Consider the following 16,206-nt stretch of genomic DNA (forward strand, 5'->3'; position numbering starts at 1 on the left):
GTAGCATATGTCTAACACCACCTGCAGAGGGAAGGCAGCCAGCCCCCAAGAACCACCGAGTGCCACCTCCAGCTGAGGTCCTGCAACGCCGGAGCACACACTCACACAAGGCACATTCAGCAACAGTATTAAATACCAGCAAGTGGGAGGTAACGCACTTTTATTGAAAATGAGAAAAAATATAAGAGTACCATCTTCAAAGAGCATCTCACAAACACTGTACAGCAGGAGGAGCATTGCAGTAACATACAATGGCAACATACAGAGTCGAGTTATACAGGGCTAGCCATCTAACAGGTCATCTGGCCTCCGCCTGTCATTTAAACTACACACAGTGGAAATACAGAATAGAATCGATATCTGTTTCCAGAGTCCGAGGTAGTACGCCAGGCTGACGGCACTTAAGCAGTTAGGGCTCCTGAAGTTGCAACGATTCTGCAACGGGGTAGATTCTCTAGGAATAAAGACCTGGCTGCTAAGGAGAGAGAATTAAAAAACAAAACAAAACTGAAAACTCCCCCAAAGAAGTGCTCTGCTCAAAATCGCTGGTGTTGTTGATGCTCTAAGCTGTGAGGAATTACTTCTGCTCAGGACAGAATACAAAATTCTAGGCCTCAAGGAAAAACTGGTGGCATCCTTCTGAGTCTTTTCAAGTCCTTGTAGCTAAAAATCGATTTTTGACAAAAACAAAACAAACCGCAATAAAAGAAAGCCAAACCAATCCCCCACCCTAAAGGAAGAAAAAAAAATTAACTCAGAACCCATCTGTCCCTCTACCCAGGTTCTTCATAGGAAGGTTACCGCAGCTGTAAGCCAGAGCTGAATGATAGACAAAAATGGAGGCCAGACACAATGGTCCTGAGGTAGCTAACACTGAAATCCAGAACCCAGATGCTCTCTGGGTTAACTGGTAGTTTTGTTTTTCCTGACAGTAAATGAATACCAGATGTCCACTAGATCCTAGGAGATCCCCGCCAATCAGATTTATGTCAAGTCCCAGTAAATAACCTGATCCAATAGGAGATTTCAGATTCCAAGAACTACCATATTCCACCTCTCCCCTCCTCCCTCAGATTTTTATATCCAGTGCTTGGGTCACCACTGCATACAGCTGGGTTGTTGGTTTACTAGCAAGAAGATTGGCTTCTTTTCCAGTATGCAATCCAAAATGCAGAACTGAGTCACAGGGTCAAAGCCCCCTTTTCCTCACGTGAAGCAACTCAGTAAGATGGCGGTGCAGTGAAGCATGTTCCCACACACCTCGGCACTGATGGAGCAGTCTCCAAAGGAAGGCTGAAAGGACAGCAGGTTGTTGTTTTGGGTTCCTTTCTTCCCATACCTTTAGAGTGCTATTTTTCAGCACCGGGTAATAGCATCAGCCCCTCCCAGAGGGGAGGAGCAGGGAAGGTAAAAGACATAATGAATGTTTACACTATGCAAAACTTTCAAAGGGGGGGAAAAAGAGGAAACAGCAGATTAAAGAATTTCCAACACATAGGGTTTTTAAAAAGCAATGACATTTTAAACCATTTTGTATGGAAGAAAAAAAAAAGTTTTTATGAAAAGCCAACCAAAATTTAGTTTTTAAAAAGTTACAAATTTATCATTTAAATCTTAACAAACGGGAAGAAAACTTGAGACTGTCAGCATAGCTGTCTGGCTGTGGAAGGCATTCCCAGTGAATAAACATTACCTTACCTGAACTCTTGGCGAGAGATTCTGCCCAGCTTGACTCTCTCATTCTGACCGCAGAATACAGCCATCCTGAAAATTCTAAAGAACAGCTTCTGTCACTGGTTCCACTACAGAGAGACTCCCCCCAAATCCAGATCCTGACAGCACCAAGCAAGCTGCAGCTGGAGAGAGGTTGGAAGGGTGGGAAACTTACCTCTCTAAAGGCTTTACACTGCCCTTTCCCCAAAAGGCCCTTGAGCAAGTTAGCATTCACCAAGAGATGGCCTGCAGGAGGTAGCCTTCTCTTGCAGATCTCCAGGGCGGATGCTAATTCTTTACACACAGATCATAGGTCAGGCCTGGTTTGTTAACACTGTCTTAATCCAAGAAACCTCTCTGTAAATTTAGCAATTTGGTTACTCATCCTGGGTCCGGACCACATCATAGATTCTGGTACTCCATTACCATTATCGTGTCCCCTGGGCTCCCTGTACACAGCACTGGTTCACTGGCATCACTGAAACCCTGGATCATCTTGATGCATAAATGTCAGCATCAGATGGCCAGCAGTTGAAAACAAAACAAAACACAACAACTTGATTGTGTCGCATTTGTTCTGTGTATGGCTACCAAGGTTCAGGGAGACCTGAGGGGGGACAAGAAATTATGATGCCATATTTAGGGAGCCCATGTTTGGGGAGTCTGTTCTTAGGTAGGTTTCTGTAATAAGAACAGATTAAACTAGTTTGAAAATCATCTCAGATTAGAAAATTTGCAAAAATCTGAAATGGATCTTTCTCAAAAGGATTCAAGTCCACTGACAGGAGGTTTGCTCAGTGCTGGTACCAATTTCAAAACGAGCATGCTTCTTCAATTTCCAATAAAAAAGACATGCTTTCAAATTGGAGTTTCTGAAAAAGTAGTTTGCCCAGTTTATACTTTTAAATCTTTTGATCAGTAAAAAAGACTACAGATGGGTCTATTGTTTTCTCAGTTATTCTAGGACAGAATCCCAAGAAATTACACTGGCCTTACGAGGCTTCTCCCCAAAGAGGCAGCGAGAAGAAAAGCATGCTGCTGTGTCCTGTTAAAGGAAGGCTCTCGGCTTTCCCTGGCCTCTAGGTGAATTTACTAGAGATTAGTATCCCAGTGTGCTGTACCACCAAAGAGAGATTAAGGAATATACAGAGGCTCAAGGGAGTGACTGTAAAGCCACCAAGCTGAACATGCATAGGTAATTTTTTTCCACACACAAAAAAAGAAAAATTAAAGTCCCAACAACCCATGAAATTTTTTTTAGAGGGGAGCCAATGGAGTTCTTGCATTGGCCAAATGGAATCGAGAAAGTCCATTATCGCTTTATTAAGAAAGCCTGCATACAGTGCTACCCCGATAAAAGAATTCTATGACAGATCAGAGCAGCCACCAGCCCTGTAGTGAAACAATGACAGAAGCTCTTCTTGGGGGCTCTATGAAAATGTTTGCCATTTTGTTCAATAATAACCTAACATTTCAGTGACATGGTCCTTCTTAATAAAAACTTACACAAAAGGTATGTTAGTTGGTCAATTGATACAGAAACCCAATACCAGAAAAGCAGTGTTCTCTGCTTCAGAAAAGAGGCATCAAACAAAACAAAAAAACCAAACTGCAAATTAGTTTTACCTAATCACCATGCAACTTGGGCACATACTTACCAGAACCATGAACCTTCAGCTTATCCACACATGGAAAATGCACAGTATAAGCAGTACTACTGCTTCAGTGCCTCAAGGCAAATATGTAGAGAATAGATTTAATCAAAGTCTCAAGTGCAAGGCAGCACAGCAGGTGGAAGAAACAGGTGCCCAGAAAACAGTGTGAACGTCAAAGGCTCCCTTATCTACTCTGCTTCAGTACAGACTAGGGAAAGCCATGATTGCCACCCCAACGCTTGCCACACGGTCCACACCAGACACCAGACTGAAATGGACTCCAGGTCAGACTCTAAAAATGACAGCGCTCTCGTCTCCTCAGGGTTCGTTTGCCACAGACCCACCAAACGCGTGATAACTCTGCCTCCGGGCACTCGGTATGTCACCAGTACTGGCTCCCCGGCCCATGCCACACACTGTGCTCTTGCCCACTCACAGCTTCGCCAGATACATCCTCCTGGACCAAGACTGTCATTTCATGTCAACACACAATCGAGAAGCACAGGCCTGCGCAGAACTGGAATCGGGCGTTTCACCCCTGCCCCAGGAAAGCAAGCCAGTTCCATTTCTTCTCTGGCAACACTGCCTCCTCATCCCTTCAGCGGTTGACAGGCCACCATTCACTCAACAACCCATCAACCCCCGTTCCACAGACACGGAGGCGTCTCTAAGGCTGCTACCTAGCCCAAAGCTGAGCACAACCCCTGCAACAGAACAAGAGTGTTAGCGCTGGCCATGGCCGGGCCCCTGGAGACTGTCAGAAAGGATGGTTAGAACTTACTGGTCCACTGAAGCCAGCCAGCTGCGTGATCATCAGGCACACGATGCACAGGATGAGCCTGGTGCGGCAGAAGATCCACACAACCCTTCGCAGGGAAGCAGCGTCTGGCCCAACTTCATTCAGCTCTTCTTGCCACAGTCTCTCTAGTCTTAACAAGGGCACATGTCCTCGTTACACATCTGCCCATGTGAAAAGGCACACCTAGCTTCCCTCTTGCCATCACTTTTTGTCTCCAGGCTTTGCCACCACTCACACAAGTCTTTCCTTTTAAATTATGTGCATGGTCTTTACCTTCTGGATAACAAATACCCTTCCTGGGGAACTACATATGTACCCTATGGAGAAGCCTCTCAGAACACAGAAAATGATGAGAGCAAAAGCCCTTCTTTCCACCCAGAAAAATGATCCTTGAATGAAATTTGCTTATGAATAAGAAATTCCTTTCTCAAGGGTTCCCAACCCTTTCTGAACATTCCTGTGGCAAAATGTAAAGCTGTAAACTAGATTTTAATTATGACAATCGGCTACCATAAAAATGTATTCTGTCACAAGGCAGCAACATAATCCCCCTGCAGACTCAGGAAGAGAAGCGGGGCTGAGAGAGAGAGAGAAAGCCCGTGGTTAAAACAGGATCAAAGGTGAAATAGGAGATAAAGCAAAAGAGCAAAGAGAAAGGCACCCCCAGGCCACCCACCCTCCACAGGACACACTCGCTCTTTAAAGGACACAGAGCTGTGGACTTCACACTTCTAGCTCAGGCCCTACCCACCCGGCATGGGGGAGACAAGGGCAGACCAGAGACGCCTACCTTCTGCAGTTCACATCAGAAGACTCGTACTTGGATAAGGACCACACATCCTCCATTAAGAGCTCCCCCTTCTTGTGGGCCACCCGGGCCAGAGGAGAAAGCCACGAAAAAGTCATATAGGAGAAGAGCCCAGCATTGTCCACTGGGTGCTGGTGTCTAAGGAGAGAAAACAGTAACCATAAAACTGTCAACACACACCAGGAGGCCAGCTGTTAAGCAAACAGAGCTCCTGACTAAAAACAGCTCTCCCCAACTAGTGTAATCTTAGCCCAGATTTTTAAGAGTGCTTTTGATGCTTCACTGATCATTAACCATAGGGCCTCTTACTTGGAAGTGGTCCGGATGGGCTTCAGAGCGCTCAAGCCATGATGGTACTTTCCCTTGGGGTGTTCCTCATCCAGGATTCTGAGCTGAGAATGCATAGACACATCCAGAGAAAGGCCCTCGGCTCGGGCTGCTGTTTCCAAGGCATCTTGGCATTCCAACTGTTCCAACAGATAGGGAGAGAGGCTAGAGCACAGTGCACAGACAGGTGAGAGGTACATCTGACTGACATAACAGCTCGAATTGCAAACTGGCTTCATCCTAACCGAGAAATCTCAAGGGCCAGGAGGATAAACACTAACTTTACATGATATGAATCCATGAAGGAACATTGAGGTAGATATTTAAAATTTTTGACCTAACTTTTTTTTTTTGGATCACCTTTAGGTTTATAGAAAAGCTGAGTAGACTGCACAGAGTTTTGCCATATCCCTCCTCATTCCCCCACATCTTCTCCCCACCTGTTTTCCATATTATAATGTCTTCCAAAAGTATCGGTCACAAGTGATGAGCCAACACTGATTCATTTGTCAACTCAAGTCCATAGGTTACATTAGGTTCACTATTTGGCTATACATTCCAAAATTTATACTTTTATTGCCAAATATCCTATCTTCTATTTTTAATATGACCTGAGTCAATTATTTCACTAACTATAAAATTCTATTGCCCATTTTCTATGACAAAAATGTCTACCAGCCCCCAATAAAACAGCACTGTCATGTAGAAAGAGGCAGGATACACACACGCCTTCTCTCTCTCATCAGTAATAGGGAGAGGAGAACATGGCTTCTCACCCTGGCTGCATAGCTGAAGAGCTCCAATACGCACATAGCAGAGGATCTCACAAGATGAAGTATAAAGCTACACATATTTACTGTACAGTTTATAAATGTTAATTAATTAAATTAATGGAAGTACATGCAGTTCAAAGTCTGACAGCAGCAGAAGAAGGTGGACTAAGACTCTAGACACGTCGGTCCCCATTTACTCTACAAGTAACTCAACGTTTGTGCTTTCCTTGCAGAAGTAGAAGCTTCACTTTGCTCGATTTCCTTATCATCCTTTTGTTTTTGAGCAGTGAAACTCACATTATCAAATATTTCCAGCAATTGTTGTGGAATTAATAGTGAAAAAGAATAGATTTCCCAGAACAAGAAAAAGTTAAGAGATACAATACCTAACACACCAAGCCTTACTCACACAAAGCAGTCTATTTTTATCTATCACCTCTCCCCCACAAAGAACAGAGGCAACTCAAATATTAACAGAACCGAAAGGGTAGAATTTGTGCACAGGGGTCACCTGGACTCCTGGGCAGATCAAACAATAGCTGTAGTTCACAGCATAGTTATGTATGTTCAGATAAGATAACTGCTTGGTGTCAAGAAAGGATACTCCTTTCCTTTTGTCAAAAGCAAGGCAGACCAGGTGTCAAGGAGAATAATAGCACAACGTGACAAAAGAGTCAATATCAAGAAAAGAATTCACTCTTATGTGAAGTCCTTATGGATAAGGTGAACACTTATTTAATGGCTAGGGACTACAGCACTTAATGAACTGAGGATTGCTGAGACTCAAGTACATAACAAAGATTTTTCTTACCTTTAAGTTGCATATAACCACAGTGGGGGGGGGTAGCTCTTGGGTTGAAAAAGAAGATATGCTAAAAATACAAGCACACTTACTAAAGTGAGCAGAAACTGTTCCTGTACAGAACAGGAACAAAATGTTACAGAGACCAACCTTATTTGGGTATCCAGAGCTTCAGAAGAAGACAAAAGAGCAAAAGAATACCACTTCAAGGACACGTTGCATATCTGCCAAAATGGACTATATGCTTTGCCTCAACAAATCTCAAAACACTGATATCACACAGGGTATGTACTCCGACCACTTTGCAATTTAATTAGAGATCAGTAACAAAGATAATAAGAAACTTTCCAAATGTTCAGAAGTTACACAAATACTTCCAAATAGTGTAAGTTAAAGGAGACATCAAGTGGAAACTAGAAAATATTTTAAGCTAAATGGTAAGAAATTGTAATACATCAAAATCTCTGGGATGCAACTAAAGCAGAGTGTAGGGTGAATTTTTGATCACTGTAAAATAATAGATTAGAAAAGAAAAGAGAGCCGGGCTCAGTGGCTCAGTCTGTAATCCCGCGCCTTTGGGAGGCTGAGGTGAGTGGATTGCCTGAGCCCGCGGGTTCAAGACCCGCCTGGGCAGCGAGACCTCATCTCTACAATAAATCAAAAAATCAGCTGGGCGTGGTAGCGCATGCCTGTAATTCCAGGTACTCGGAAGGCTGAGGTGGAAGGATCGCTGGAGCCCAGCAGGTTGAGGCTGCAGTGGCCGGAAGCGACCACTGCACTCCAGTCTGGGCGACAGAGTGAGACTCCAACTCAAAAAAAAAAAAAAAAAAAGAAAAGAAAAGAGAAGCCGGGCACGGTGGCTCATGCCTATAATCCTAGCATTTTGGGAGGCTGAGGTGAAAGGATTACCTGAGCCTACAGATTCAAGACCAGCCTGAGCAACTTGGTGAGATCTCATCTCTACAATAAATCAAAAAATTAGCTGGGCATGGGCATGCACCTGTAGTTCCAGCTACTTGGAAGGAAGGCTGAGGTGGAAGGATCACCTGAGTCAAGCAGGTTGAGGCTGCAGCGGCCGTGAGCGTGCCACTGCATTCCAGTCTGGGTGAGAGAGTGAGACTCTGACTCAAAACACAAAAGAAAAGAAAAGAAAATTGAAAAATAAATGTTTTAAGCTAGGGGTTGACAGACATTTTCTGTAAAGGGCAAGATAGTAAATATTTTAAACTTTGAGGGCCAAGAGGTAAAATCAAGGATATTGTGTAGGTGCTCCTATTGGAAGAGAAAATAGATTTCCACAAAATGTTTATTGGCAAAATTCAAATAATAAGAATAACCAAGTACAATTTTTTCTAATACAGGTCTATTAATGAGAAGAATGGAATTCTTTTATGGGGGAATAACATTTCACTTAACTGACGTTTAAAATAGTTTTCCTTTTCATAAAACTGATTATAAATCTTCATCTGCTAATGCTGATGTGCAATGAAATTTTACAATTTCATCTTTGAAAATGTCTTCACAAAGACAGGTCCTGCCAAATACTGAAATCAATCCATGATTATATTATTTTAATTGAGCATTTTATCTCTTGAAAGGCATTATAGAGTTCTATTAGATTTTTCTTTTGACATTGGCCTTTACCATGTTTCATTACATTGTTAATTATTTCCAAGTGAAAGTTGGGTGCACAGTTACATGGATGTTTTTACTGTGACAAAATACACATAACTAAAATTTTCCATTTTAACTATTTTTAAGTGCACACAATTCAGAACCATTCATTACATTCACAATGTTGTACAACAACTGCCACTACCTATTTCCAAAATGAATGAATCCTGAAATATGAAAATCTCCTTCATACTTCATTGAGGTCTAGAAAACACCACTGAAACCATAATTTGAGTTCAGAAAATATATATCCTACAAATTTGTATTGGAATGGAGATCTCACTTCTCGTATTGACTTTTGACAGTACAAGTATATAAAGGTAGCCTGACGTTATTTATAATTCAAACATTAGTTGTCATCAAAATTACTTTACCATAGTACCATCTCATATTCCCACTAGCAATGTATGAGAGATAGTTTCTCCACATCCTCACCAGCACTGGGTACTGGCATTATTTTTTATTTTAGCCATTCCAATAGATGTAGCATGGTAACTTGCTGTGGTTTTAATTTGCACTACCCTAATGGTGAATGATGCTTAACCTCTGTACTTATGTATCACCTCTACATTGTTTTTTGGGAAGTGTCTGTTCAAGTATTTTGCCCATTTTCTAAGTGGACTGTTTTCCTAGTGTGGAGTTTAGAAAGTTCTTTATATATTCTGGATTCAAGTTCTTTGTCAGATGTGATTTGCAAAGTTTTATCCCATTTTATGAAATGTTTTTATCCTCTTCATAGGGACATTAACAGAGCAAAAGTTTGTAATTTTGATGAAGTCTAATTTAACAATTTTTTTTCTTTCACAGATTTTAGTGTTGTGCCTAAGAATTCTTCATCTAACCCTAGGTCATGAAGATTTTCTTCTAAAAGCTTTACAGTTTTATATTTTATATTTAAATCTATGATTCATTTTGAGTTAATTTTTGCACAAAGTGTGATATCTAGGAAAGAGTCTCTCTTTTTTGCCTATAGAGGTTCAATTGTTCTAACACCATTTTATTTAAAAAACTACCATTTCTACATTAAATTGCTTTGAACCTACATCAAAAAGTTGGCCATACTTGTGTGAGTCTGGACTCAATTCCATTTATCTATCTGTCTATCTCTTCACTGATATGACTTACTTGATTACTATAGTTATAAAGTAAGTCTTAAAATAGGGTAGTATGATACCTTCAACTATATTTTTCCTTTTCAAAATTGTTTGAGCTATTCTAGTTCTTTTGCCTTTCCAGGTGAGAGTTAGAAGAGTTTGGGTTGTTTTTTTTGGAGACAGGGTCTCACTCTGTCCCCCAGGCTGGAGTGCAGTGGCATGATCATAGCTTACTGAAGTCTTGAATTCCTGGGTTCAAGAAATCCTCCCATCTTAGCCTCCTGAGTTGATGGAACTACAGGCGCACATCACCATGGCCAGCTATTTTTTTACTTTTGTAGAGACAGGGTCTTGCTACGTTGCCCAGGCTGGTCTCAAACTCATGGCCACAAGTGACCCTCCTACCTCAGCCTCCCAAAGTGCTAGGATTACAGACATGAGCCATGGCACCCAGTCAGAGTTAGGAGAGTCTTATAAACATATTTTGATGTTTGATATGCATCAGAAAAGGAAATCTTGGCATGCTATCAATTAGTATGCTTACACGAGAATGACATATTAACACCAAGAGGAAACATCTTTTTAAAAATTAATTATTTCAACAAATAACTTACCAAGCACCTCCTATGTGTAAGACTATTCCAGATGATGGGAATCAAAATATGCCAATTAGTGTATATAATACATTAATTTCATTTTCTTCATCTCTAAAATGCCTATTGGCAGTTTTTGCCAAAACCTACTAACAGTAAATAGACTTAATAATTTTTAAAAATCCTCTGATTACATGAGTTTTTTTCCTTTGACCATATATAATGAAGTCATTTTCCATCACCTTCCAGGTAATAGGTTGTTTCCTACATTGGAAAATACCAAATTCAAAGCTTTGGGAGGCTGAGGTGAGTGGATTGCCTGAGCCTGCGGGTTCGAGACTCGCCTGGGTAACTTGGCGAGACCTCATCTCTACAATAAATCAAAAAATTAGCCGAGCGTGGTAGCACATGCCTGTAGTTCCAGCTACCTGGAAGGCTGAGGCAGAAGGATCGCCAGAGCCCAGCAGGTCAAGGCTGCGGTGGCCGGGAGCGGCCACTGCACTCCAATCTGGGTGACAGAGTGAGACTCCAACACAAAAAAATAAGTAAATAAATAAAAAGATTCAAATGAGAGTTGGCAGGCAAGCCTTCATCCCCCACGGTTTATCATGAGTACCAGAGCAAGCAGCATTATCAAATGCCAGTTAACATGGCATTTGTGCCATGCCTATAACATGGCACAGACCAAGGGTTCTTGTTCTGCCTTTGATTTTAAAACAAGGCACTCAGTACAATTTTACCCTGACAAAGACAAACCCCACAAAAGTGGTTAAAATAACACCCATCCTCTGAATTTTCATGGAATACAACATGGAATAGGAATTCTCACAATAAAGGTAAGAAAAAGTCTATGTTGTTGATTTAAGGGACTCAAAACTTGCCACTCTAAGTAACACACTTCCCAAGTCACACCCCGTTTCTGCTGTTCTTTTCTAAACATTTTCGCAAACCATTGGCCTTGTTATATCTTTTCATATTGCCTATGTCAGGGAAATGAAATATCTGATAGAAATAAGATCTGATGTAGGATCTGCTCTTTTGAAGGAAACATGCTCCTGCTCCATATCTGCACCCAGTCCCTTCAGAGAAAGGGCTCTAAAACAATAAGCAACAGATGTTCAGCTGTTGGCAAGAACTCCTAGATGTTCACATTTAAAAAAAAAGGTGGTTGGATGCGGTGGCTCAAGTCCATAATCCCAGCACTTTGGGAGGCCGAAGCAAAAGGATTGCCTGAGCTCAGGGGTTCAAGACCAGCCTGGGCAACTTGGTGAGACCTTGTCTCTACAATAAATAAATAAATAAATAGGGGGAAAGAAGCACCAAGAGAAAAGGATTCTCTTATGCTAACAACATTATTTTTCTCTTATGGCCTTAAAGTATTAATACCTCCCCTGGCAGAATTCTCCTATACTTGGAAGACATAGTGAAGTACAGTGATTTTAGAAGACAGATATATGTTTGAAGACTACATCTGCCAACCTTCATCATGTTACCAGAAAACTTTAAGTTTCAGTTTACTCATTTTTACACCTACCACATAGAGTTGAGAGGAATTAATGGGATAGTGAAAAGTGTCAAGTATTGGACATATAATAAATATGCAATACATATTAACTATATTACCCCAATTGATCTATCTCACAAACCTTAGGGCCCATCTCGACCCTTTAGAAGTCAGGGAATTTATTTCCTCACTTCTATACCTTCCCTGCACCTATACCACTGCAGTAGGACGCTTCCAGTAGGAGCTCCTAGAGGGCAAGCTATCTTACTATTGTTTGTATCCCTGGCCCCTGGCACAGTAGAAAGCTTGGCACCTGTTAGTCAAATGTCAACTAAAACGCCTTGCTGTTGCCTCACAGTCTGCATTATTATCATTTAACACTATATGGTATAACACTGAGGAGACTGTAACCATTCCATTTCTGTTTAGATTCTCTAGCTGTTTTGCTTATTTTTAATAACAATTACAGTCTATTTTTTTCTTTCTGGATTATTTAGGATAAATTCTATCAGTGGAATTATAGGATTAAAGAGTGTAACTCCAGCCAGGCTTGGTGGCTCAGCCTGTAATCCCGCGCTTTCGGAGGCTGAGGTGAGTGAATTGCCTGAGCCCGTGGGTTCGAGACCCGCCTGGGCAACTTGGCGAGACCTCATCTCTACAATAAATCAAAAAATTAGCCGGGCGTGGTAGCGTGCACCTGTAGTTCCAGCTACTTGGAAGGCTGAGGCGGAAGGATTGCCGGAGCCCAGCAGGTCAAGGCTGCGGTGGCCGGGAGTGGCCACTGCACTCCAGTCTGGGTGACGGAGTGAGACTTCAACTCAAAAAAAAAATAAAAGGAGTGTAACTCCTACAATTAGACATCTACTCAACTTCCCCCAATTAACTTTTTTTTTTGAGTCCGAGTCTCACTCCGTCACCCAGGCTGAAGTGCAGTGGCACGCTCACGGCCACTGCAGCCTCAATCTGCTGTGCTCAGGTGATCCTTCTGCCTCAGCCTTCCAAGTAGCTGGAACCACAGGCATGTGCCACCATGCCCAGCTAATTTTTCTTGATTTATTGTATAGATGAGGTCTCTCACCAAGTTACCCAGGCTGGTCTCAAACCCCTGGACTCAGGCAACCATCTCGCCTCTGCCTCCCAAAGTCCTGGGATTACAGGCGTGCGCCACTGTGCCCAGCTCCCAATTAACTTTATCACAGGATATATGATCTAGTATTACTGCAAAAGAAAACTGCTATTAGCTTTAGTACTTTCAGATCTAATTTGTTGTCCTGAGGCTGCCTCGACATTAGCAAGAAATAAAAGAAGCTAGGGCAATCTTCCTTGTTTATAGCCAAGTCTCATGACCAGCATATATTTGTAAAGGCAAACCATTTACTTGATGGTGAAAAGAAAATTTGTGCAAGCCGGGCTTGGTGGCTCAGCCTGTAATCCCGCGCCTTTGGGAGGCTGAGGTGAGTGGATTGCCTGAGCCTGTGGGTTCGAGACCCGCCTGGGCAGGCGAGACCTCATCTCTACAACAAATCAAAAAATTAGCCGGGCGTGGTAGCGCACGCCTGTAATTCCGGCTACTTGGAAGGCTGAGGCCGAAGGATCATCGGAGCCCAGCTGGTCGAGGCTGCGGCGGCCGGGAGTGGCCACTGCACTCCAGTCTAGGCAACAGTGAGACTCCAACTCAAAAAAAAAGAAAATTTGTACAAATTAATTTATAGCAAACCAACATAACATTTACTATGTGCGAGACACTGTTTTAAATGCTTTACAGATATTAACTCGCGTAATCATCTTAACAACCCTATGAGGTAGACATTATCCAGGGGAGGATAACTGAGGCACACAGAAGTTAGGTTGCAGCAGAGATTTGTAGCCCGACTCAGGTTGAGGCTCTTAATCACTATGCTATATGTGTCTTTCAAAGACAAAGCAAGCAAATCAATCATAATTGTGCAAGACAGTCTCAGATGTACCTTCATAAACAGCTCTCCTCTCTTCCCTGGGGTGAGTACCAGATTAAGACAAATGATAGTTTTCTAACTCTGAGTCTTCTACCTAACCTCATTATAAGCAAATGGCAGTTTCCAACATCAGTCACAATTACACGATTACAACACTAGACAGCAAATAAACCACAGTACTTAGTTGCAAAACCATACATCCCTAATTGTTTTTAAACCAAAGATGAGCAAATGCCAGAGAACAGATACACTACAGACTTCAGTAAGTGCATGGATATCTCATGCTTGTAATTAACTATATGCTGGGATGTCTAACTTCTCTAGGCTTCCTAAAAAAAAGCTTACATGGTCAAGCATGCTGGGAAAAAAAAGAGTGCCTGTTTCAACGTAAGAACAAATATATCCTACCACAGTTAATATTTCATAAGGTGGGTCGTCAACATTCTAAGGTTGAATGGATTGAAAATGGAAATGAACCAAGAAAAAGACTTAATCTATTCAAGCTATAGGGGATTACTGTATGAAAGCATAAATAGGATAACAAGGTAGGAATCATGAATCTGTGAATACTGTTGAGACAAATAAATCCCAGGCTGGAGATGAATTGGGTCTAGGTTTCACACCATACACTAATTCATCTGGAATTAATCCCCTAAATTCTATCAAAATGATCGAATAAATAGAAAAAATTAAAGAATATACTTAGCCCAGATATGGAAGGGAGATAGCCTCCATTCCTCCTGCAAAAGTCAAAAACTTACCAAAGGGAAGAGAGATAGGTTTAAATGTGAAAAGAAAAACTTTTTGCATAGTGAAATTAGCATTAAGGGAAGGGGATAAATCTGAAGAGGTGACTAACCAATATAATGATATATTTCAAACAGTGGACTTTTACTCAAAAAAAAAAAAGTGATTTTTTAAATCCATTCATTCAATAAGTACTTATTGAGAGTCCACTATGTGCCAGTTGCTAGAGCACAAACAGACCCAAGGTCACCAATCAAGAAATAGAAATTTAATTTAATAAAGACAGACAAAACCCAACATGCAAAGGAGGATAATGTAGACAAACATACACTATCAGAACTATCTGAACACTGAACCGATATTTAATATGCCACCAGCAGGTGGTCAGGAGACCAAACTGGTAATATGTAGCACTACATTTTCTGTGTCTTCATAATTTAACTATATAAAGGAAAATCTTCCAAAGAAAAAAATCATTTCAACCCAATGGTTTATAGGAATCTAAATGCCTAAAATAAGATTAATGACTAAACCACAGCAAGTCAACAATCTAGTTCAGTGCTGTCCAACAAAACTACAATGCAAGCCACAAATATCAGCCACATAAAATAACTTAAATTTCTGTAGGCCGGGCTTGGTGGCTCAGTCTGTAATCCCAGCACTTTGGGAAGCCGATGTGAGTGGATTGCCTAGGCCCACAGATTTGAGACCAGCCTGGGCAACTTGGCAAGATCTCGTCTCTACAATAAGTAAACGTTTAAAAAAAATTAACTGGGCATAGTAGCACGCGCCTGTAGTTCTGGCTACTTGAAAGGCTTGAGGCGGAAGGATCATCAGAGCTCAGCAGGCCGACCCTGGGGTGGCCGTGAGTGTGCCACTGCCCTCCAGCCTGGGTGATGGAGTGACACTCCGACTCAAAAAAAAAAATTTTTTTTTTCTAGTAGCCACATTTAAAAAGTAAAAGGTAAAATTCATTCGTTCATTTATGTAACAACCTCAGCTTGAAAAAAATCAATTTTAATACATTCTATTTAACCCAATTAAAAGTGCTATCTTTTTTAGCATATAATCAATATAAAATTATTATAAATTTTACACATGAGGCATTTCTTTTTTGTACTAAGTCTTTGAAGTCAGGTGTGTATCTTACACTTACAGCACATTTCAGTTTTGACTGGCCACAGTTCAAATGCTCCATAGCCACATGTGGCTAGTGGCTACTGTATTGGACAGTACAGCCCAGTAATTCTCAAGGGAGGGTAATTTTTTTTGCTTGCCCAGAGGTCATTTGGCCATATCTGGAGACATTTTTGTTGTCACTACTGGAGGGGTGCTACTAGCTTTAGTGGGGAGAGCCCAGGAATACCGCTGAACATCCTACAATGCAAAGGACAGCTCCCACAATGAAGAACTGTCTGGCCCCAAATGTCAGTGGTACTAGGGTAACCCCAGATAGCTCAACAGCTAACACTGTTGGTACATGATATATGCTGATCTAGGGGAATGGATTTTATAAGGCCATTTTTTTTTATGTTAGGAGGCTTTCAATCCTTTTTCTAAGGTAACTTTTAAAAAATTTCTCCTGAGATAAGATGATGGCACCCGTTTCGCTTTATTTCTCTTAAGGAGCATGACACATTGAAAGGCTCTCTGTGGCCAGAAAACCCAGCCACTAGAAAGGTACCCACAGCAGCAGATTCATCCCAAAGGGAAAAATACTGCTTGACCCAGGAAGTGAGAAAAACATTAAACAAGGAAATAT

General features: G+C 41.5%; 1 protein-coding gene across 3 annotated transcripts in view; it reads right to left on the reverse strand.

The window, feature by feature from the left end:
• The window catches only part of ABCC5 (ATP binding cassette subfamily C member 5), an 83,330-nt gene that overhangs the window by 52,427 nt on the left and 14,697 nt on the right, over positions 1–16,206 (reverse strand). For 2 of the 3 annotated variants that reach the window (XM_008070693.1, XM_021718862.1), the window contains exons 3-5: positions 5,285–5,442; positions 4,958–5,113; positions 4,150–4,297 (exon numbers count right to left, since the gene is read on the reverse strand). In XM_008070693.1, coding sequence (XP_008068884.1) covers positions 4,150–4,297; positions 4,958–5,113; positions 5,285–5,442 — 462 coding nt within the window. Of the gene's footprint in view, positions 1–142; positions 1,294–1,698; positions 1,774–4,149; positions 4,298–4,957; positions 5,114–5,284; positions 5,443–16,206 lie in introns of those variants that run through there. The other variant, XM_021718863.1, reaches the window with a different exon arrangement.

The sequence above is a fragment of the Carlito syrichta genome, unplaced genomic scaffold (assembly GCF_000164805.1).
Source record: "Carlito syrichta isolate Samal-C Ts95f unplaced genomic scaffold, Tarsius_syrichta-2.0.1 Scaffold313936, whole genome shotgun sequence".
Taxonomy (NCBI): Eukaryota; Metazoa; Chordata; class Mammalia; order Primates; family Tarsiidae; genus Carlito; species Carlito syrichta.